Source organism: Dinoponera quadriceps, unplaced genomic scaffold (assembly GCF_001313825.1).
Source record: "Dinoponera quadriceps isolate SergipeBrazil2010 unplaced genomic scaffold, ASM131382v1 scaffold4683, whole genome shotgun sequence".
In the NCBI taxonomy this organism is placed as follows: domain Eukaryota; kingdom Metazoa; phylum Arthropoda; class Insecta; order Hymenoptera; family Formicidae; genus Dinoponera; species Dinoponera quadriceps.
In genome coordinates, this window is record NW_014558690.1 from 1 (window position 1) to 23,870 (window position 23,870).

Consider the following 23,870-nt stretch of genomic DNA (forward strand, 5'->3'; position numbering starts at 1 on the left):
GCGCGTTAATCTAATTAATATTGGAGATTTTTATTTAAGAAGTATAAATGCAATTTACTTCTAATTTAAGAAATATATTAATTTAAGTCTCGGTAAACAAACGGGCGTTCTTCTGGGCAATCAATTATCCTTTTTGTCTTGTCGGGAAACGCGATGCTTAAATGAAGATTTCCGTAGGGTACCGCTTGGTTCCGCTGGGACGTTCTCATATGTTGCACTAATTGGTACACTAATTAGAAAGCTGTCGCGATGTAAAATATGTAAATAGTCGTCGCCACTTATAATTGAAAATTAAATACTCGAATTTCCTGGCGAGTCCTAAATAGCATTTTCGAATTTCCCCATCGGGGATTTAAAATTAAATTATCGGTCGATGTGCGCGCGCGCGCGCGTGTGTGTGAATATCACGGACAATTATATTCATTACAATTTATCGTCGGCAATTTCATTCTTTTTTATATACTACTGCCGAAAAGGTCTCGGATCTGCTCGGCGAAGGGCCACGCTAATTCCGCCGGACAGTGCGCTGACGCGCGTCATTGAGCATCAGTATTTCAAGATAGATACGGTAGTTCCCGACCTTTTTTTTCCTTATCTCTCCTCGAACGGACACCCACGAGGACCCGTGTGTTTCTGTGCGAAAGCGATCTTCTCTGTATAGGATGCGACAGCACGGCGCCAGACGCGCGTACACAATCAGCCAGCCAGCCAGGTTCCGCCGCTCGATTCCTGCTGGTCGCTTCGAGGAACGAGTGCAAGCACACTCAGTCCTCGACTCACGTAAGGCTCGACGTACGTGATATCGCGGTCGCGACGAACAGGGTGCAAGGGGATGCGCATTCGCGGTTCTGCGGCTCCTTCGGACGGAAAAAGGAGAGAGAAGAAACAAGCTCGATGGGAGGCACCGTTTTATAACGCGAGATATTTCATTTGGACCTTGTGATCTTTTTGCGCGTGCGACATCCTTTCGAGATAAGTTAATAATAGCAGTCAATATAAAAAGAAATAGATATCGATAAAATATAGTTACATAATAAAAAACATTTTGTACTTGCGTTGTTAATATCGGTACTTGCTAACATTTTTAACATATCCGTGTGTTAATTTAACATATTGTGTTTTATGTTATTTCTCAATATTTAGCGTCGATATTCAACATGTGTAAATGTTGAAATAATATATTTTATACTCCAGTGCCGATAAACACAATTTTGTGTTAATTTTTTACATAATATCTGTGTTGTTTTTCAAGATACCTATTTTGTATTAAATTAACACAAATTGGGTGGACCATTTAGAACATGTGTGAAATATGTTACATCTAATATAACATTTTTTATCGTGTAGAATATCAAAAATACTATATAATTCTGAAGTAAGATTCTCTTTAAAATTCAACGTGGTAGAAACGCCAGTTCTTGATAATAATTTGATATCTGGAGATTCTCCATTGGCTCTTCAAGAGTTTGACAGAATTTACAGGGTTTGTGTAAAACGAAAATCTCGCTTCATGCATAACGACGTTATTATACTTTGAGTGGAAGTGCGAGTAACTAAATTCTTCCTGCGCACTTGGTTCTTTGCGGAAAATTGATTTACATAGGTGAGATGTCTCCGCAATCGTTTCGGCGAATGTTAAATTATTGTAAAGTACGGAGGGTTCGGCCGCGCCAGGCCGATAATTTTTCCATGGGCGAGGCAAGTGCGAGAAAGTTTTCATGAAACTTTCTGGGTCCACCCCGGCCGAGTTTCCGCGAACACGAACGTGCACGGGAGTTTTGCGGAATTTCCGCGTTAATAGAGAACTACCTGTGTGTCCGCCACTTAGAGGCGGACGGTACGTAGATGGGAGCGAGATCAACGAGCGCGCGGGCAGATGCGGACTCCTTTTCCTCTTCGGCCCTAAATAGGGCAAAACCTAGCCGAGGCCTGTGAGGACCGAGGCGCAGAATGACGGTAAACCTACTCGTCTCTATTACGACTTGATGTACACTTGGTAAAGTATATACACGCGGCGGCATGTACGTATTCGCGGTAGCGCAGATAGATAGCGGCGAGTATCGCGAAACAGTATCTCGAAGAAACTCGCCCGCTCGACTAGCAGAAACAGAATGACGGTTGCATCTCGTTGACCGCAATTCGACATCCTGGTGCGACGAAAATTTTCGCCGGCTCTTATGAACGCACGAGGAAAAATACGTTATTTTGAGGGAGAATCCGCGTGACACACAAACTCGTTCGACCGAAACTCTTCCGAGAGTGCCTTGACACTCTTTCGGAATTATAAATCGAATATTTATATCTACGATAAAATTACTTATCGATCCGTCGAATGTTAACATTATATGCTCTCCTTTTAACTCTTGATATACCATCAGAGCACGTTGAATCTAATTTGAACTTGCGAATTTCAATTTATCATCATTTTAAATATTTGTAACGTCTGATACTCTCTCTTCATGCCTTTCTCGCCTATATCCTTCCTACAAATCTTTGAAAAATTAAAGAGAAAATGTACTTGTTTCAGTTTCAATAGAATAAAGTAATCTTTTGCTTCAATTAATATCAATAATGGGATATGTATTAATAAATTTCTGTAATAACAGTAATAATTTCTTTAATAATATACAGTTTCCTCAATAATATAAGAAAATAGAAAAATTTTTTAAATAAGATAAATTTTAATTAATGTTATGGTATACCAACGATTAAACGTTTAACATTTATAATATCTTTCGTCATCCTATATGCATACATAGTACTGTTATGTAAAATGCATCCCGTGTAAAATGCACGACTACAGGTCCATATATGATAGGAAACATTCACCTATAACATCTCAGATGAACGTACCTAAGACCTGCCAATCTGCCAACAACATAAACTTCTCAGGCCAACTTCTCAAATAACTCTCCGGTTTTCCTGTATCACGATTTTCGAGGACTCATCAGTTTCAGCTGTAGTTTCTGCTTTGCCTGCGAATGAAATGAATGCGATAAGTCATGTTGCATATAAAAGGTTGAGTCTCCAAAATACCAGTTTTATGGTACAATTTTATTATATACCATTTTATCATGTATCGTGTGTTAAAATCACACTAATCTTTTCGCTAACCTATATTCCAATGTTCGATGTTCGCGATACTTAAAATCGCGGCGAATTTCTATCGACAAACAAAATTCGAAAACTTGCTTAATGTTAACTCACTGTTCACATAACGAATAAATGAGAAGAAAGTCCAGCATTTCCGCCATATTGTATCTACATTCTTAACTCCTTTCGTCTCGAAATTTTCCGTGCTCTATTGAGACGGAATCGTGAAAAGACAATTGCCTATTTCATAAAATTTGTAAAGCGCACGACTATAACTATTCGATCGTACACTTTGTTTCCCGAATAATTAATTGAATCTCGTGGATGCCGGATTATTTTACTCACGACGACAAGGAACATACTTCCGTCCGAAACGGAATATTAACCACTATCTCTTAACGATAGGGTAGGGCAATGCATTAATTAGACAAACGCCGACATATCGCGATGCATTGTTCTTTCTTTCGACGTGCTGATCTTGATTATCGACGTGTTCAGTTTCACTTAGATGGAGGCGCTTCCATCTGAATCCGTCACCCTACATTCTTTTGAAAAACAGTAAAAAAAATACACTTTAGAGTAATATGAAAATTAACAGGCAATCGTAAATCAGGATAGGAACAAGAATATCGGCATAAATATCTCAAAAAGTTGAAAGAACATTGATATCATTAACTTTACACTCTTCTTCAATAAATATACATAAACAATTCGTAAAAGAAAAAGACGGAAGTAAAAGAGCACAGAAGAAATTGGACAATGTTAAAAGTAACCATATTTGCATAATTACATATATATTTTATTCTAATTGTCTGCACATTTGTTCAGATTCTTATTTCTAACAATATAAAATTTCGGTCACAAGAAACAAGAGTTTATTAAATTGTTGTTCGATCACACTATTAAAAAAGAAAACGTTTATCTGACTTGTCGTTGAATACATATTTTATTCGCATACAAAAGAAGTTTCGCTTAACTTGTCGTCGAATTGTGCAAGTTGTAAATGAAAGTCTTCCAATCTGCTACCGAATCGTTTCAGGATAAAAAGTCGTTTGACTATATTACCTTGACTATCTCGCGCCATCTAGCGGTGAAGACATGAAAACCTCCAAAAAAGTTTGTGTCTGGAATAAGTAGGTTTGAATTTCAGCTGAATGATCCGTTATGTTTAGACCCGTAAGATTTATTAATTCCCAAGTCCCAAAGAGAGAATAAAAAAATACCATTAATAAATAAATTTAACAAAGATAAATTAAAAACTTAATGATTTTAAAGTTAATGAAATTTTAGAGCATAAGAAAATAATTGATTCTTAAATAAAAGAATAATAGAATATCAATTTATTGGCCTAAGGCCGGAATTCATAGTTGAATCTTATCTTTAAGACCGTCTTAAGTTTATCTTCAGATGCTCTACGACTCGTTTCATTGGTCATGAAGCATCTGAAGATAAATTTAAGACGGTATTAAATATAAGATCCGACTATGAATACCGACCTAAGTCGCCCATCCTCAGAGCCATCTACAGAAGGAAAGGAAAAGGAAGGAAGGTACCCTCAGAGCTGAGCGAACAGGGTAGCCGAGCATGCGGAGAAAGTGAGGTTAGATTAGGTTAGGTTATATTAGACGTGTACTGTATCCCAAAAGAGATTAACATCTGTAAGAAGCGGAATATAGAAAAATCTTCAACGATGTCAACGGAAGACACGAACGGGACGTCCAAAATCATGAATAAGATCGCGGATATGGAGCTCGAGGAGACGAGCGGCAAGAAGCTGACGCACAAGGAGAAGAAAAAGTTGAAGAAACAGCAGGAATATGAGAGAACGATGGAGATGCTGACGAAGGCAGGTGGTCAGGGTCACAGCGAGCTGGAGACCAACTTCACGGTCTCGCAGAGTCAGACGCAGCAACGTGGCAATCAGCAGCTGGACAACGCGGTCGACATCAAAGTAGATAACTTCAGCATAGCGGCCAAGGGCAAGGAGCTTTTCACCAATGCTAGTCTGCTGATAGCGCAAGGTAGACGCTATGGTCTAGTGGGACCCAATGGGTAAGCTTTTAACCAATGTTGTACTTGTTATAACGAGATATAATATCATGGATATTGTTTAAATAAAAAGGACAATGTATATTTTTCTTATTGAGAATACATAATGTCTAATTTAATTACAGTCATGGCAAAACTACGTTGCTCCGTCATATAGCCAATAGAGCCTTCAATATTCCACCTACTATAGATGTTTTATACTGTGAACAAGAAGTTATAGCTGATGATACTCCTGCTGTGGAAGTAGTACTTAGTGCTGATGTAAAGTGCAGAGAGCTTCAGGCAGAATGTAAAAAGCTGGAGGAACTGATTGAGCAAGGAGACTCTACTGTACAGAATAGATTGCAAGAGGTGACTTTAATTTACTTCTGTAAATACTAGGCGTTTCCTTCTATGTTTTATACTCTAATTTTCCAGATAGAATACTTACTACTATAGTTTCTCTAATGTGAAAAATTTAATATAGTTTATATGTTATATATCTTCAGGTTTACGAAGAGTTGAAAGCCATCGGCGCGGATTCAGCGGAACCGCGAGCCAGGAGAATCTTGGCTGGTTTGGGCTTTAGTCGATCGATGCAGGACCGCGCGACGAAGAACTTCTCCGGTGGTTGGCGAATGCGTGTCTCGCTCGCCAGGGCGCTCTTCCTGGAGCCCACGTTGTTGCTGTTGGACGAACCTACGAATCACCTAGATCTGAACGCAGTGATCTGGCTGGACAATTACCTGCAGGGCTGGAAGAAGACGTTGCTGATCGTGTCGCACGACCAGAGCTTCTTGGATAACGTGTGCACGGACGTAATACATCTGGACCAGCAGAAGCTCTTCTACTACAAGGGGAACTACAGCATGTTCAAGAAAATGTACGAGCAGAAGCGAAAGGAGATGATAAAGGCGTACGAGAAGCAGGAGAAACGGTTGAAGGACCTCAAGGCGGCTGGTCAGAGTAAGAAGCAGGCTGAAAAGAAACAGAAAGAGGTGCTCACCAGGAAGCAGGAAAAGAATCGAACAAAGATGCAGAAGCAAGAGGGGGAGACCGGACCTCAAGAACTGCTGCAGAGACCGAAGGAATACGTGGTGAAGTTCAGCTTCCCGGACCCGCCACCGCTCCAGCCTCCGATTCTCGGTCTTCAAAGTACATACAGCAAACATAAAAGATTCGGGCGTGTTACATCGCTCTTCACTGAACTCCGACTTAACGTTTAACTGTTTCCAGATGTGACTTTTGCGTACGAAGGACAAAAGCCGTTATTCATCTTCGCGGACTTCGGTATAGATCTGAGCTCCCGGATAGCTATAGTAGGTCCCAACGGCGTCGGCAAATCTACGTTCTTGAAATTGTTAATGAGTGACCTGACGCCTCAGAAGGGAGAGGTCACGAAGAATCACCGACTGGTACGTACAAAGCCGTTCGTCAAATAGTCAACGACCTCTTCGCACTACAGATTCCACCCTTTTGGAACCCGGATCTCTTGAGTCCATTCTTATCATCATGATTTCAATCTCATCGAAGATTAACCGAACAGAATTGATCAATCGTATCAGCTAATTGGTCAATTCTGTTGAGTTAATCGTCGTTTAGATTTAAATCATGATAGTGGAACCGGACATTAATCCCGACGATTTCAATTATATCATCGCGAGTTATTATGTGCATGTTGTAGAGGATAGGAAGGTTCGACCAGCACTCGGGCGAACACCTAACCGCGGAGGAGACGCCGACCGAGTACCTCATGCGGCTGTTCGACCTCCCGTACGAGAAAGCTCGCAAGCAGCTGGGCACTTTTGGTCTCAGCTCTCACGCACACACCATCAAGATGAAGGACTTGTCGGGTGGGCAGAAAGCTCGCGTAGCGTTGGCCGAGCTGTGCTTGAATGCACCGGACGTAGTGATCTTGGACGAGCCGACTAACAATTTGGACATCGAGTCTATCGACGCCCTCGCCGACGCCATCAACGACTACAAGGGCGGCGTCATTATCGTCTCCCACGACGAACGGCTGATCCGCGACACCGAGTGTTGCCTCTACGTGATCGAGAACCAGCAAATCAACGCGATCGACGGTGACTTCGACGATTACAGGAAGGAACTTCTGGAGAGCCTGGGCGAGGTTATCAACAACCCCAGCATAGCCGCGAACGCAGCCGTTCTGCAATGATCTTAGACCAATTAGATTGCAATCGACTTCTTCCTCTGTGGCCTGTGACGTTGGAAAGCTAGCTCGTCTTTGCGGGAACGACGAGTTTCTGTGCGTCCGGAAATCATCAGATCCGAATTTTGTATTATAGATATCTCAGCCGTGCTCGTGTGTAAAAATAAATTACGAGACACACAGAGCCGGTAGCGCGAATTGTCTTTGCTGATCTATCTCGCATGTCATGGAATTGGCGATAATCTGACATTGTTCGCTTGATCGCATAGATTTCCTACCCACTAGGATCTCACGAATTTCGGCAGAGTATTACGTTAAAATATATTTCAAAGCAACTATTATTTTATTAATACATTGGAAATAGAAGATGTTCAAATGGCTAAAAATACCAATAAATATGCAATCAACTGTTTTATTAAGTGACTAATTTTTATTATCAGTAACGTAAATCCTCACGATAAAACGTTTCTTCTTTTTTTTTACTATGCCTTTTTTAGAATAGACTTCATATTTGACATATTTTTAAGTTAAATTATTAGTGTTCAAATAAATTTTTGAACGTGTGAAGAAATGAGATGTTGCGAAGAGTGAAAGTAAATCTGGACTACAGGTACACGTTTGAAACTGCCGCCGTGAGCATCATAATGTTGCTTTCTCAGCGCCATAACCAACGCTTATTAGAAGCTTCCAGAAGTTCGCGATAGCCAATATTTTTCGCTGCCCGAGTGTCACGCTACCAGTTGGTTTGTGATATCTGTGGACGAGTTTTGCTGTAGTGTTTTTACGCGAAATAAGATCCTCTATTTTGTGTGATATCTGCCTGTCAGTCATCTAAAAATCAAGAATGTCGACGAAAGCTGAAGAGGTGAGTATCGTGATAATCGTCAATTTATTAACTTTTATCTACACTTCCCAGCACTCTTATTCACATTTGAAATGGGATGGGCTTATGTACATTAGTGTTTTTGGAGGGAAAAGAACGAGGGATGCAAAATACATGGAAAAAATGTAATTCAAACAAACTGACCGGCAGTTTATTTTTCTTTTTTGCAAACTTTGTTAATTGCTATGTTTTAAAATGACTGGCCATTACAGTAATTGCCTCTAACAAAGCTTCTGACAACATTACTAAAAATTTAAATAAATGTTATATCCGACGTTATTCGCTTATCTCACAATCTCACTTTTATTTGTTCAAATTCTCTTCAATGTGCATATTGGTAAAAACAAAAATATGTCATCAGGAACAAAGAGAGGTAGAGGGTAACTAATATTTTCTCCACAGGTAAAACTAGACATCGAGGAGTTCAACAACCTGTTGGAGAAGGCTTGCAGGCAACGAACCAAGGATGTGCTGACGCTGGAGATCAGAAGGCTACAGACAGAATTGGCGAAGTTGCTCGAGGAGAACAAGGACGCATCTGTCAAGCCACCTGCTACAACCCCGAGTGCCACCCAAAAGTGTTACCAAGTAAAGCTGAATAATTACGGATGGGATCAGACAAATACGATGGTGAAGATCTACATCACGCTCAAGGACGTTCACCAGTTGTCCGGGGAGTCGATCGTCTGCAACTTTGCCGACAAGTCCCTAGACCTATGGGTGCTGGCCTTGGACAATCGGAATTACTACTTGCCGATCAACAATCTCTGCGCTGAGATCGACACGGAGAAAAGTAGCCTGAAAGTAAAGACCGACATGATCGTAGTGTCGCTGGTGAAAAAAATTCCTAAGGCCTGGTCGCACGTGACGTGGGTTGAAAAGAGGATCAAGGAGGCAAAGACACTGTCTATGCCAGACATGAACGAGGATAATGATCCCGGCGCCAGCCTGATGAACCTGATGAAGAAGATGTACCAGGACGGCGATGACGACATGAAGAAGACAATAGCTAAAGCGTGGACCAAGAACCAACAAAAAAACGCGGCCGGTCCGATGGACATATAATTTCCCGGAGTAGAGCTTTAGATTTTTATTTCTAAGTATAATGTGCATTTCGTGTTCCTTTTGTACTTGTTAAATATAAAATGTGCGTCGAAGTCGATTCGTGAATAATTACGTGGATAAACCGAAACGCGTACATATAAACGTTCTTAGACAACGGTAATGTTCGCGTGTATTTATTTTTTGGTTGCAAAGCTCCAAACGGGACGGCTGCTGGAAAAAGTTCCTTCGTGCCCCGAACTAGACCGAAAAACGATCGTATTTGCGCGACCAATAACAATCTGTATAAATTCTCATTTTTTATTTGCCGAAGATTCTTCTGTACATTTGTTTCATTTGTCGCAATGTACCGTTGGAGAGATCAGTAATAAAGTATACGGCATACATAACTAAAATTGTAATATCTTTATTACCTGCTCTTGTACATTTCGCAAACTACGTTTTAATTTACATCGCAATTGTTTATTCGTTTCTCCTCTCGCGGTGGTCGATAATGTACAAAACATTTTCTAGTAAACTCAATCGGTTGTAAAATTTCGCCTTTCACAAATAAAGAGAGTTTACGTGACGTTCGATATAACAATTCGTTGAATCTCTCTTATGTGATTTTTCCTCTTTCGTTTTTTTTTTGCTTGTCGGTCAGCGATTGCCGAACGTTCGTTTGATCGGATATGACGGTTAATCGATATTACACAACAATCACAACGAATACACAGCCCGAGTACAAAATTCTTTGGAACGAGCTAGCTTCACCTCTTCCCTTCTGACTCTTCTGTTTCACTCTATGACTAATGCAATCGATACACTTGCATTCAAGAAATTACGAATCTACAATTTTGTTTCTTTCACTCGAAGTAAGACTGGAATGACTTGCTGTACTAGATCGTGTGACCAGCTGCTGCACTTTGCAAATTGGCACTGACATGACAGATCTCCGGAGAATGATGTCGTGTTAGATGAATCTTCGTTTACAGACATACAGATGCGATTTGCGACGAATCACAGATACATCTTTCGCGAAACTAAGCAACACGTGTCGACATCACATTTAGAATGAAACTTATGCTACTCTGCACGACAGACGCTAAAATCATGTAAACCTCCGAGGAAACGAAAGGATCCCCTCGATTATCCCCTTCCGGATTGGAAAACTTTTGCGTATACTTAAGATCTCTATTTATCTCATGCACGAAGTATTACTCGATTACGCTAGAGATTGTATATTAACGCAGCGCCGATACTCGGTTGAAAATTGTGCGTTTTTATTCATCAGGAAGATAACACTAATGTCCTTTGAAGAATAGTTCGAATGGTTACAACGATTGCACCTAGCGTGATCGTGAAGAACTAACGCGTGTGTGATCAGAAAGTCCGATTATCGCTTCTTCGTGGACTATGTACTGCTTCTATTCGAGTTTGTCAGTAATGTATTCCTTACGCGTGTGTGAATAAGTTATCCCGCCGAGATATCTTCCGTCAACAAGTAATAAATACCCGACAGACGCTATGTCAGCTACAGCTGTAGTCGTCGGACTCGACGGTTTCGGTCGCGATAGAAAAATATCCGCGGCAAAGCATATCTCACGATAATAACGATAACACATAATAACGAAGAGAAGTGCATCTTACAAGGTCTAAGGATGGCACTTGACAGTTACGTACATGTTTCCACATATTGAGCCATTTATCCTGAAAGTAACTCTTGTCTCGAAATCGGATCTCGATCTTAAGAATAATCAACGAACTGTTTGTATTTTCCCAATGAGAAAGTCGCGCATGTAACTTAATTTAGATGTCGATTACACTGTGCGAGCCGTGATATTTCGATATCAACTATGTATAATAGAGCAAGTGTTTATCTCATGCATGCGTGCAAATGCAATCTTTATGAGTCACTTGATTTTATATTTCGTTTTCGAATAAACTATTTGCGCGATTGATATCCTCAAGTTTGCGCAGTTTTCGCATCGTAAAAAACTGCTATCTTAGAACGTTCGAAAAGTATTCTGCGTGATACATTGGGATCTTCCTCCATTTGAATATCTCAATTTACAGATTACGGGAAGTTGTGGAAATTCGACGTAATAAACTAGCTGTATCCACTTATAAATAAATAAAAATCTTATCGCGCTATCGGATAATCAATCTCTTTGAATTATGTCACGGTTATCATGCAATTTAAAGGATGATACACGAGAAATTTTATAATAAACGTAGATTATAAACGTTGCATTACAATACGAGAATTTCATACTGATCGCAAATTATCTAAACGATTTTCAAGTCTTACTATGTGCGAATAAATCAATATCACATTGTATGAATACATCCGCGATTATGTAAACAAACGTTTATAATTTTAAACAAAAATTTTCTTTTTCTTGTGCAGTCGGCATGATAAAAGTTGCAACACTTTTTTTCTTTTTCGCAACGCTTTCAGTGTCCTTGTTTTTTAGTAACTTTCAAAAGATACATTCGCCTATTGGATACGAAATGCAACTATATAACAAGAAAAAAAGATTGGTAATCGTAGATATCGGATTTTAACAATGATATCGGAAGAAAAAACGAACTGAAACCATAGTTCCAAGGAGAAATAAAATGTAAAATGATAGCATTGATTTCGTCGTCACGAAACCATCACATTTCGTTCTAATCGATAGATAACGAAGGTATAATTGTACAATTAAATTCAATGCTTGCGCGGAATGCCCGAGAACAAAGGTTCAGTGTCGAGAGAGGTGTTGTGAGACATGTCATGACATTACTTCACATTGCAATCGCAACTGAGCGAAGATTTATACATACTTATACACGCTGTAACATAATGTGACGCTTTAGAGATCAAACGTATTATCTTTTCGCGCATAAATTTGAATTGTAAATTTATATTGCTCGTCGTTTTCTTTGAATAATAATACTAAGACAGCGAATTGCTTGATAAGTGACGAGCGGTTGATGTTAAAAATATCGCTTTAGAAAAACGTCTAGAATACAAAATAAAATAAATATACAAGTTTAATCTTTCTCTCTTTTCAATCCTCCTTTCTCTTCTTCATTTCGTTAAACGATTAAAATTAAAGTGCACTTTCGCAATTCTCAAATAGTTACATGTATCTTAATCCTTACGGACAACCGTACGGAAACAAATGGAAGCATAATTAACAGACGAGTGGGAGTGTACAAGCGTACATTACATAGCAAAATATATCTAATAACGTAATTTAATATAATTTAATATCCGTTGTTAAGTGTAAACGCTAACAATGTTCCCACAATTTATAAAAATGCACTCTAACGAGAATTATATTTACAATTCGTAAATCTAAGAAAAATCATGACGTGTCGAAAGTTCCCCTCTTTTTCTTCTTATTATTTTACTATTCGCCCTTAACGGTAAAGTGCTGTGTACTTTACAGTAAGTTGTTTCCCGACGACCCTCGCGTAAATTACACTTAATTAATTAAGAACGACTTTTATAATTCTTCAGTAACGCATATGACTCTTTCGTCTGACTATACGTACTTACTGTACCACACACGCACGCACGCACTCACACACGCGCGCACACACACACACATACACACACGCGCGCAAAACACACATACGTTCACACACGCATATCTGTCTCTCTTTAATTTGGAAATTTAACACAACTTAGCGAGGGAATCGTTCACGGACAATGTAACTGCGATATAGCATATGTAGCAATATAGAAATTTATATATTGCTATATATATATAGATCATTCGCGTGTATCTGCGAGTGAGGTTCGTACGCTGAGAGATAAAAAATCACCACTCGGCAGAGGTTAATTACAGGTCCAGAACAACCGAATCTTCCTTTAGTACAACTCGCGCAGCTAACAATAAATAATTAACGTATAAAACTTCTCACACGTCTAAGTCGTCGACCCGCGGACACATGGCTAGGACTTTAATAATAAAAATTAGCGGAATAATAATAATAATAACAGCGAGAGAGAATATCAGAGAAGCGGACGCTTAATCTTTGGTTCCTGCGTAGAGACTTACTCGCTAACGTAGTGTGTACTCCCATGAGACGAGGTTGTCGATGGTATATAGTCTGTCGGATTGCAATCGTCCGGTGCGCGGCTTACCGCGCGAGGTACGTCTGATTTTCCAGATTCGCGGCGTGAAACACCTCGCACATGGCGTTTCGTGTCCTTTGCATCAGTTCCTCCACGTCATCTGTGCCGAGCCCCTCGGTGGAAATGGCCGGCAACGTCGTTACGAGAATGCGACCTTCAATCAACAATTCTCTTTTCATTTTGTATTATGTTAATTAGATTAGATCTTATAATAAAATTCGTGACTGCCGCCTTGCCTTCTGCATGGTATTTTCTTGAAAGTCTTTTTCCTTTTCTTTTTATTTCGAACCATGATGAAATTGTTCTCGTAGAAAAATTCTTGCAAAAAGCATAACTATTAAAGTTTAATACCATATCTCGGTTTCAAAAGAAATTTTTCTTACATGAAGCTCCACAAATAAAATCCTTTACACGTAAGAAAATTTTTGCCGTAATTGTCCGTAAGAAAATTGATCGACTATAATTATTTTATTTGCGGTCAAAAATCGACTGCGAATAATCCATTTTTTTACGAACTTATGGTTACGACTAGAAATTTGTTACATGGTAACACCTTAAGGTTTCTGATTAATCGCTATGACTATTTAATGTCAAAATTGAAAAAAGATTTCTTGCGTTATACTTTCATGTAAAAATCCAGTCGATACGTGCAGAAATTTAATTGCAGCTATATATATAGCAATATATAAATTTCTATATTGCTACATATACATGTGCTATATCGCAGTTACATTGTTGAATACGAAATTATAATATTGATGTAAAGTTTGATTACATTTGATCGATGTAAAGTTTGATTACATTTGTTACATTTGAAGTTATACAGCTGCAATTCAACGTGTCGACTAAAAATATATGTTTACAAAATGATATTTGTAAACAATTTAGCACACTTGTAATAATGAACGAAAATTTTTTTTATTCAAACAATCAATAAAGTCGCAAAATTAACTTGACATGGAATTTTCCTTTCTAACCTCTTTTTTCGGCATTTTGTCAATATTAATTTTGCGACTATTTACTGATTATTCGAGTAAAAGAAAAGTGTTCGTTCAGTTTTTAAATTTTGCTAAATCATTCACAAATGTCATTTGATGTAATTTCGATGTCGATTTGACGTTAATTTCACGTCAATTGGATATACAATTCTCGCCTTTTTATTTGAAAGCATAAGGCAAGAAATCTTGACTTGCGTTTTCTCGCTTTTGGCGTCATTAAACAAGAACAGTTACAGCGAGTAGAAGTTACAGAGTCAGAAACCTTAACCAAGAATTGATTTGAACGAAGATTTCCTAATAAGTCGATTTTTCTGAGTTATTTCATTAATTATAGCGTTATAGTTCCTTACCAGAATCAAATTTCTTTTCTTCCGCGGACAGGAAATAATAGGGTGAGAATACAACCGGTAATATTGGTAACTGCGCCTTGATAGCCATGTGGAAGGCACCCTTCTTGAACGGATGAATTTCACCGGTGTTGTGCCTAGTTCCTTCGGGAAATATCCACAGTTTCACCTGCGAAGTATCGGACGTGTGAACGACGAAACACGCAATCGGATGATCGACGACTCGTGTCTCGTGATCAAGTATTTGTTTGGTCAAACAGAACGATGGTGTCTTTCAACTCGAGTCTTCAAGCTAACTCTTTCTAAATTCCAATGTAATCATTCGACATAATCATAATTAATTTTTCAGTATAGTCTGCCAACTATAAATTAGTATTTAGATTTATATTTACAAACTCGTATTTACATAGGCTCTGTTTAATGACTAACTATGGGAGAAATAGAACGGGCCTTTGAAACTCGGCTATCTCCGGCAGCTGTATTGGCTATGCAGTCGGCATAATAAAGATTATATTTCTTATCGACGAGTTTCATAACGCATTTCGTACATAATATGGAGATATATTTTTTAAGAATTATTAAAAACGAATTGTTTTATTCCGAAAATCGGAAGCGTTGCGAAATTCATGAAAAAAAAAAGTATCGTAATTTTTATACCGAATGTATGACGTCAAAGGCGAAAAAAATATGACATGCAGTCAATTTCTTGCGACACGTATAATCTTCCGATGTTCGGAATAAGACAATTCGTTTTTAGTAATTCTCAAAAATTTATATGTAATTTTTCTTGAAAAAAAAAAAACATAATAGTTGCGTTATCCTAAAACCAATAGAATATGCGATAAACTAAGATATTTCTATAATACGTCACGTAGTATCGCGAAATAATTCTTAAACAAATGATACATTTTTAGCCATATTTAGGCGCGCTATGGCAGCGAAGAATAGTTGAAAATGTATTTTTTCAGGAATTATTTTGCGATTCTACATGATATTGGACAAACATCTCAGTTTGCTGCATATTTTACAAGTTTCAAACAAGATTACGAAATTACCATGTTTTCAGAAAAAAACTAAGAGATAAAACTATATATAATGGAAGAAGTTGTATGCCACGCAGTATTTTCGCTTCTGATAACATACTGCATACCTACAATTTGGCTGCTAAAGATAAGCGAGTCTTAAGAATTAAATCACGGCTGTTATAGCGACATATTATTTTTAATAATTGTGGAAGAACTAAAATAGAAGGTTCAAAAATTTAGAAAATTCGAAATATTCAAAGAATTTTGATGTTTTTACACTGTTATTTCCTTCTTTGTAAACAAATAAAACGAAGTGCTTAACTAACGACCCAAAAATATTATCAGTTATAGGAAGCAGCGCGAGATAAATATTGTTCACTTAAAAAGTAGAGAGAGAGAAAGAGAGAGAGGGGAGAAACTACACCTTCTTTTCCTTAAGTTTCTGCGTGGCGTTGTTGAGGACGGATCGCGCAGACTCGGAATTCATTCTGTCGATAAAGATCATGCCGCACAACCACGCGCCGAGGCCGAACGGCCACGCGTAAAAGATCTCCTTTTTGGCCACGACGGTGCACTTTTCCATCACTGGCCACAGGTCGAACATCCCCAGTATATCTATCGAGCTCTGATGATTCGCCACTATTATGCAGGCCCTATCCCTTTCTAGATGTTCTCTTCCTCGCAGCTCCCAACGCAGTCCCAGCAGAGTGCTGATGTGATGGCATAACCATGATGCCAACCTGCAAGAACAAGTTTCACTTGGCATGGGTACAATTTAGCAGAAAATCCGAAGCGACAATCCGATATCTCTCAAACGCGCTTTGCGAATACGAATTTGCCTTTTACGCCAGTAGAAAACATTTTTCCCCCGTTTATCTCTGCGAAATTCTCAAATGCGCACATGCACCGACGTCCTGAGATGTTGTTACAAAGTTTCTCGCGATGATTTTTCAACATTTTTTTTCCAGAAATAGATACCTGATTTGGACACTTCGATTACATTATGTAAACAATTTTCTTTGAATTTTTTGTTCCTGGGTTAAAATTGTTATTTTCTAATTGCTTATGCCTCAAAAGTACAGAAAGTGGTTTATTTTCCACAAAGTTTGCTTTTGTGAACAGGACAATGATATTGTAATATTTACCTATTTTCAATGGGAAAACGGGCGAATCTGAGTCTTTCTGTTCACATAAATTCAGAACAAAACGATATATTAACTAAAATTAAAATGTACCTATCTATTCTAATACCTATAATATTTTCCTATCTTACAGAACATTCCAGATTGGTAAAGTGCTAAATGAACCTGAAGTAACATTTGAAACTTTCTAGAACTCTTAGAAACCTCGAGAACGTTATAGAACTTTTCAATAATAAACAAATAATATAAATATAGGTTTTAAACCCATTAGTTCCGTTTTCTGTTTTTCTGTTCCTGTTACCTAAATGGATATATATCTGCATATTTCACACAAAATAATATCAAGATATTGTAAATATCCGGCAGATGCATTTTGCTATGTATACGATTAATTTATCAAGAGGTAAGCAAAAAAAATACTCTGTGAATACTATAACAAGATCATGATAGAAGACTATGTTTGAGAGCTGATTCGTGAAAGTGATTTACAATATAATCGTAAATTTCTAAAAATTACTCACTTCTAAATTTTTTTGTAAACATTTTTGTATAAATAAATATGATTATATAATAAATATATAATTTTTATATATATGTTGTTCTTTGACTTTATATGAACAAAAATACACAAATTCACCCGTTTTTCATTAATGAAAATAGCTGAATCTCAAAATATAATTGATGATAAAAACAAAGTTTTTAGGAAATAATAACAATTTTTAGATATAATCAGTCGGGGTGACATTTGCTATCCAGGAACATACATTGTATCACATAGTATTATTATTATTATTATTATAGAACTATTTAACGCTTTGTGTGTATTCAGTTCGCATAAATTTCGTAGAATGAAAAGTTCGTAGCACGAAAAGAAAGATCGTGTAAAAAATCGTGATATGATCTATATAAATGTGAGACTATTTTGTCTTTCGAATGATACATATTTAGTGATGTCGGTGAATGTATAAATGATAACGTACGGAACAAAGTGGTATTTTCACAATGTACTACTTGTTAAAGATTAAAGTTTACGAAAGCGCGATATATAAAGAGAAACATTCGATTCGTATTGAAAATATCACCGAACAGAGTTACGTGAATTTCAACGTCTAATGGCGACTATTTCGCTTTTCATTTCTCTTTAATAGCTTCGCTCTTTTACCGTACTTTTCGGAATAAACATTTTCAACAAGAGCATCATTACAGCGTTCTAAAGGCGATGCAGATTCATTATTCGAACAGTTCGCTAAGAGATTGAAGTTCGCTAACGCATCAGTCATTTATGGATGGATGTTGTTAACAAAAAATGATTGAAAAGGACATCTACAATTACGCGCGTATTATGAGGATGACGCATATAGTTTTTACTACTTCATTTTAGTCAATCTTGCGATTAATATTTTAAATCAAAGGTTACGTAGTTTTCAGCCCGTTCCGATTTCATAAGTTTGAATATATCATTTTGTAAGAAGCTCGTGATTCAGCATCCAAAGATTACATTCGATTACGCGCGAACAATACGATCAGAAGCGTGAGGACCTTATACTTTGTGTACCTGTACTCGTCGTTTCATAATAAGAGATCATTGATTTCGATTAGAGTGACTCGAGGCAAAATGAGAGATTACTTGTTTTGATAAATATGCTGATAAAAGCATCTGTATCATTGAATAATATTACGTGTGTCCTTGAGAAACACGGATGTACAGAACCAGCATCCTCTTTCGTTCTTTTCAAAAAGAAGTAGATATCGATATTACGAGAATATCCTCGCGAACTCCTCGAATTATTTTCGGTCAACAAGATCGGTGTTTTTAAAGTGCCATGAATACCCACGCAATTAACCAGCATTCGTTAATTATTTCCATGCGCCTTGATTATTTGACAATTTTTCTATCTTTTTGTAATAACGCAGCTCGCTTACGTCGGTGCGATGCAAATATCGCGTTTATTACTATTTAGCGGCGATATTATGGAAAGCGATTCATTCACGCGCACGATGGCTCAGAGAGATACAACAAGTTTAACCTGTTAATTAGGAAATTCCTTTTTTAATTATGCAACATATAACGGGCGTGTACTCTTATTACACATATTTCAAGGACGAATAATGAATGAACGAATAAACGTACGGACGGGCAAGCACGCACAATAATATCGATCGCGCGCGACTACCGTTATTCCTCCTATAATACTCTTACTACTAACACGAAATTTTTGACGTTGCGGGGCCGCAACGAGAGGATGGGCATGAGTAGGGCTGAGTTCAATAACACGGTGAAGCAATAGACGAAGAACTTGAAGTGGTAGCGAAACGTGCGACTGGTCTCATACAGAAACGGCAGCACGAGGATGCAGCAGACGAGGATCACCTCGAAGTAAGAGGCCATCTTCCTCCGAGAAGATAGACACGTTGTTTCGAGCAAATTTACACACTTTCTTCCCCTCTTCTGTTATCTCTTTTCTGCTCGTCGTTTCTTTCTTTCTCTCGTTCGTCCTTTCTTTCTCTCTCTCTCTCTCTCTCTCTTTCTTTCTCTCTCTGCCACAAGCAGCTTCCTTAGCTTTCTTACGGCGATATCATTCGGCAGATGGACACTCCCTGTGGTCGTTCAACTCGGCTTTTTTCTTTCGTTGCTGACGTTTGGGAAATGTTACGGAACGGCGTTGTCAGCAGGTTCGTGTCTCTTCAAGCTTTTTCGGATATGCACCACACAACACAAAGCAACGCAACGCGCTGCTGCGCAGGCGGACACTGTCGTTGACGGCGGGCGGCAACGCGCTTTAATACCATCGTGTCTGCCGTACAGAGGGAGAAGGTTCTCTTCCCGACGACTTACCCCTACCGATCGGTCAGTCGATCGATCGGCCGGTTTGTTATTCAACGTGCGACCCTACAAAGAGGTTGTAACATGTGATTTATCGATGCTTCCGGTCTTTCGCCAGTCTGAAATTGAGAATTATGTTGCTGTATGTAACTATATGTGTAAAATAAAAAATCTAAAATATAAACTCTCTCTTGTATAATTACGTTTATTTTATAATTTTATAAATCCAATTCTCTTTTTGGATGCGTTCGACAAACACGACAATTGAATAAACAAATTTTGGAGGATGGATATGATTGGAAGAAATATATATCAATCATAAATAATCTGATATTTTATCCAATATAATCATAGATAATTTTTGCTCAACAACTGCACAATCGTTGTGTTCGTTGAATTTTGCATTATTTTGTCTCGATTTATTATAGATAATTTATTGTCCACAAATTATTTAACACAAAAATTTCGTTTATTGTGCAAATTGGTCTAGTTTTTTCGCGATGAATGATGGTAAAAACGTCTAAAAGACATTTGAAAAAGTAAAACGTTTTTTAGACTTTTCCGTTGTTTGGGTATAAAAATGTAGACGAAATTTTGCGTGAAATAAGATTTGTGCAATTGTCTCTAATTAGCATAAGATTACTCTTTTATTTTATGTATCTTATATAATGGAGAAATTACTTACGTATTATTTATATGTATTTAATAGTAAGAGAGGGAGGGAGGGGGAGAGAGAGAGAGAGAGAGAGTCATACCGATGAACTAACGAATGACAAAGTCTCAGCGTATACGATGGCTGCAATATCACCGTGAACGTAAAATATATTTTGATGAGAAGCATTCTCGTCTCCGATTAAGTCCATAGATTTCATTTTACCTAGAGATATCGTTTGACCCTAGAAAAGAAGGTTGTGATATGTGTGTTACTAATTCCTTTTGTCTTCTGAAAATTTAAATTCTTATAGTGAACAAGAAAACTTTTATACTTTTCTATAATTACGCTTATTTTCTCCAGTCTTCTATATCTAATCTTTATTTTATCTAATCTCACTTTTAAATAACTCACTGTGTACGCATTTTTGACATAAAGATTTTGTCCATTGTTCAAGCTGACATAGTTTGTCTCAAGACGATTACTGATAATATAAGATATATCGCGAATATTATTAATACATTATTAATACATTAACACATTCGCTGCCACGCTCCTCGGACGTATTTCCTTCTATCAAGCCGTCAGACATGTTTTCCGCTTTATTCTCAAGACAAGGGTCCAAATTAACGTCCAAATTAACGTGCTTATACTACGGATTAACTCATGCTTGGTACAGGAGGTCGGTGATCGACATACGAGTATATTCGTAATTGGCTTGTGAGGCTCAGAGTATACTCGTAGTTGGCAGCGAACGTATTAAAAAAAGATAAAATGTATCAAATAATATGAATATACCCAAACGACACGAATATTTAAACACTTCTTAAGAACTTGTAAAAAAATTTGAAAAATAAGTTTCTTTAAGTAACTTTTAAAGTTTTAACTGATACTTTTATGGCGTCTTTTCGACATTTGTTTTATCTTGCCATAAAGAAAGATAAAACTTATATAAAATAAGATTTATACCATTGTCTCTAGTTGACACAAAGTCACGATTTTCATACTTATCTATATCATGTAATGCTTGAGATTATTTATCTAAGTTGATTGTAAAATTCGAGCCGATAAATTGACGAAAGACAAAACATTCACGACGGCTGCAATAATACCATCGTGGGCGTAAAATACATCTTGATGGAAAGTGTTTCCGTCTTCTCCGATTAAAGGCGATGAATCTTGACTTGACCTGGGACATCGTGCATCCAACGCCGTTAACCGTAATAGAATTAATGTCAATCTGCATTTTCGTTATGCAGCTCTTGAGATAGCTCTACGATGCAATGCAGGTGGCGGAATAAAATGCCAATTAAAAAACCTATGGATGATGAAGTAATCTGAATGAAATATTCAGATTTGTTTTAGATTAAAGTTGGGTATTATTCATAATTTAAAATAATGAAAAAATTACGAAAAAATTACAAATTGGCCTACATTGCATTTAAAAATGACACTAAAAAGTTTGATTATAATTTAGAATTTAAATCAAAAGTTTTTCTACTTTAAAGAAGATTATAAAGGGAAATAATTTTAATAAAAACTCGATGAAACTTGCACTGCATATACAGGGAGTCCCAAAATTCACGCAAGAAGTAATTTTGATAGAAAACACAAATTTATTATTAAAAATTGTAAATTTTTTATTAATTCATAAAGTATACAGTATAGGGTTATGTATGGAATAGCATATCGGGTAAATGGCTTCCACGGCTTTGCTGGCACATACGCACTCTTTTATTGAAATTTTCCATGACCATTTTGCATAAATGTGGCAGAATTTCGTTGATACAGCGCTCAATTTCCTCTTTCAAGGCATGGGTGATCGTGGGCTTGTTGGCATAAACCTTAACACTTCAAAAAACCCCAAAGAAAAAAGTCCAACGGCGTCATATCGCATAATCTGGGCGGCCAATTCTGATCACCAAAACGGGAAATTACACGACCAGGAAATAACTCATGCAGTAATTGGATTGTTTCTCGGGCATATGACTCCGTCTTCTTGAAATCACATGTCGTCTACATCCATATCTTGCAATTTAGACACAAAAAACTTGATTTTCATGTCGCGATAGCGAGTACCATTAACTGTTATTGCCTGACCAGCCGCTTTTAGAACTTTAGTTATATATATCTGAGTTCTCAAATGATCAATGTTTCTCAAATTACGTGAGCATACATAAGTTAGATAATATTTAAATATATTTGCAGTGCAAGTTTCATCGAATTCTTATTAAAATTCTTTATAGCATTAATAAGATTTATAGCATTTATAGCATTAATAAGAAAAGTAAAAAAATAATATTTTCGTATTTGTAATATTATGTATATATATCCACCATAATTAACAACTTTTAAATTAACATTTTTACTTAGGTAGTAAAATAAATATATAGGAAAATAATTTTTCTTGATAAATATTAAATTTATGAGTGGCCTCCTTGATGCACCACTGAAAATACAGTACTAATACTCAATAAATCCCTAAGTCTTTATGTATATTTCAGTCTTACTCATCTTATCAAGCTGAAATCGATCTTTATAAAAAAAATGAATGACTTTTAAAATTTATAATTATCAGAACTATCCAAGAAAATTAATAACAGCAATTGATATTTTATGTAGAATATCTCTGATATTTTATATAGAATATCTCACATCTACTAAATGTTTTTAATCTTTTATCTAGTTTTGTTGTATTTCTTAAATTAAAATGTGTTTTTGATACGTATAAATGAAATCAAACAAATGAGAATAAAATATAACATATGTCTTGATAAACACCAAGTAACAGCTAGATTATATCAATCTTCCCGTACAACAATGTAAGTGCAATAGAATATATAGTTATATTTCAAAATTCACTAGCAGCGTTGAAAGTCTATAGTTCATGTTACATATACTATAGATTTTTAGCACTGGCAGTAAATATTGGAACACAGCCCATGTATATGAGATACATTACTAAAAGGGAAATTATAATAATTACTATATTATATATTAATATTATTGTTACTTGGTATTTTGGGGATATATTCATGGCAATGAAATACCATGAAATATATACATGGCAATGCATACCATGGCAATAAAAAGAAAGAACAACGCAGATGTAATGAATATAGCTGAAAAAGAGGTCGGAAACGTCATATTAGCCAACATCAATAAAGAAGTATTTTAATATCTCAATATCCGTTTCCGGTCCGTAATGTGATGGCACTGCACGAAGAAATTGGGCCTTTCAACTACACCTATTGCCTTTATTCTCTTATAGAAAATCTCTTCTCACTCTTGGCAATATGTATGTTTATTTCGTTCAAAGTACAGAAAATGTAAAACAGTGTAGATGATAGGAACAAACCTTAGGTTTTCCTTTTCTTCTCTTCTCTCTTTAAAATATATAGAGTACATTTAGTTTTATACTAAAGCCGGTGGCACACAATAGGTCTGTTCGTTTTCGCTACACCGCTGAACCAGTGCAATAAGTTGAAATGAGACAAGTATATGTTTTCTCACTCCAACTTATTGCACTAAT

At 37.0% G+C, this 23,870-nt stretch overlaps 3 protein-coding genes across 7 annotated transcripts; 2 read left to right on the forward strand and 1 right to left on the reverse strand.

Annotated features, from left to right (window-relative positions):
- The first annotated feature begins 4,603 nt into the window (after positions 1 to 4,603).
- LOC106749952 (ATP-binding cassette sub-family F member 1) lies at positions 4,604 to 7,709 on the forward strand. Of its 3 annotated transcripts, none has more exons than XM_014629935.1 (6): positions 4,604 to 4,688; positions 4,770 to 5,145; positions 5,268 to 5,493; positions 5,631 to 6,276; positions 6,358 to 6,536; positions 6,806 to 7,709. In XM_014629935.1, exons 2-6 carry the CDS (start codon positions 4,784 to 4,786, stop codon positions 7,298 to 7,300), a joined length of 1,908 nt encoding a protein of 635 aa, XP_014485421.1. In that variant the 5' UTR covers positions 4,604 to 4,688; positions 4,770 to 4,783; the 3' UTR covers positions 7,301 to 7,709. The 3 variants fall into 3 exon arrangements, with proteins under 3 accessions (XP_014485421.1, XP_014485420.1, XP_014485419.1); XM_014629934.1 differs by having other exon boundaries at positions 4,620 to 4,693; XM_014629933.1 differs by having other exon boundaries at positions 4,635 to 5,145.
- A 136-nt stretch (positions 7,710 to 7,845) lies between these two features.
- On the forward strand, positions 7,846 to 11,188 carry LOC106749954 (calcyclin-binding protein). Its single transcript, XM_014629939.1, has 2 exons — positions 7,846 to 8,159; positions 8,580 to 11,188. The coding sequence occupies exons 1-2, from the start codon at positions 8,139 to 8,141 to the stop codon at positions 9,240 to 9,242; spliced, it is 684 nt and encodes a 227-aa protein (XP_014485425.1). The 5' UTR covers positions 7,846 to 8,138; the 3' UTR covers positions 9,243 to 11,188.
- On the reverse strand, positions 9,860 to 19,450 carry LOC106749953 (1-acyl-sn-glycerol-3-phosphate acyltransferase alpha). Of its 3 annotated transcripts, none has more exons than XM_014629936.1 (4): positions 19,070 to 19,450; positions 16,145 to 16,460; positions 14,699 to 14,864; positions 9,860 to 13,504 (listed from the first exon to the last, which is right to left on the reverse strand). In XM_014629936.1, exons 1-4 carry the CDS (start codon positions 19,249 to 19,251, stop codon positions 13,356 to 13,358), a joined length of 813 nt encoding a protein of 270 aa, XP_014485422.1. In that variant the 5' UTR covers positions 19,252 to 19,450; the 3' UTR covers positions 9,860 to 13,355. The 3 variants fall into 3 exon arrangements, with proteins under 3 accessions (XP_014485422.1, XP_014485424.1, XP_014485423.1); XM_014629938.1 differs by having other exon boundaries at positions 19,234 to 19,287; XM_014629937.1 differs by having other exon boundaries at positions 13,455 to 13,521.
- Positions 19,451 to 23,870: the final 4,420 nt, after the last annotated feature.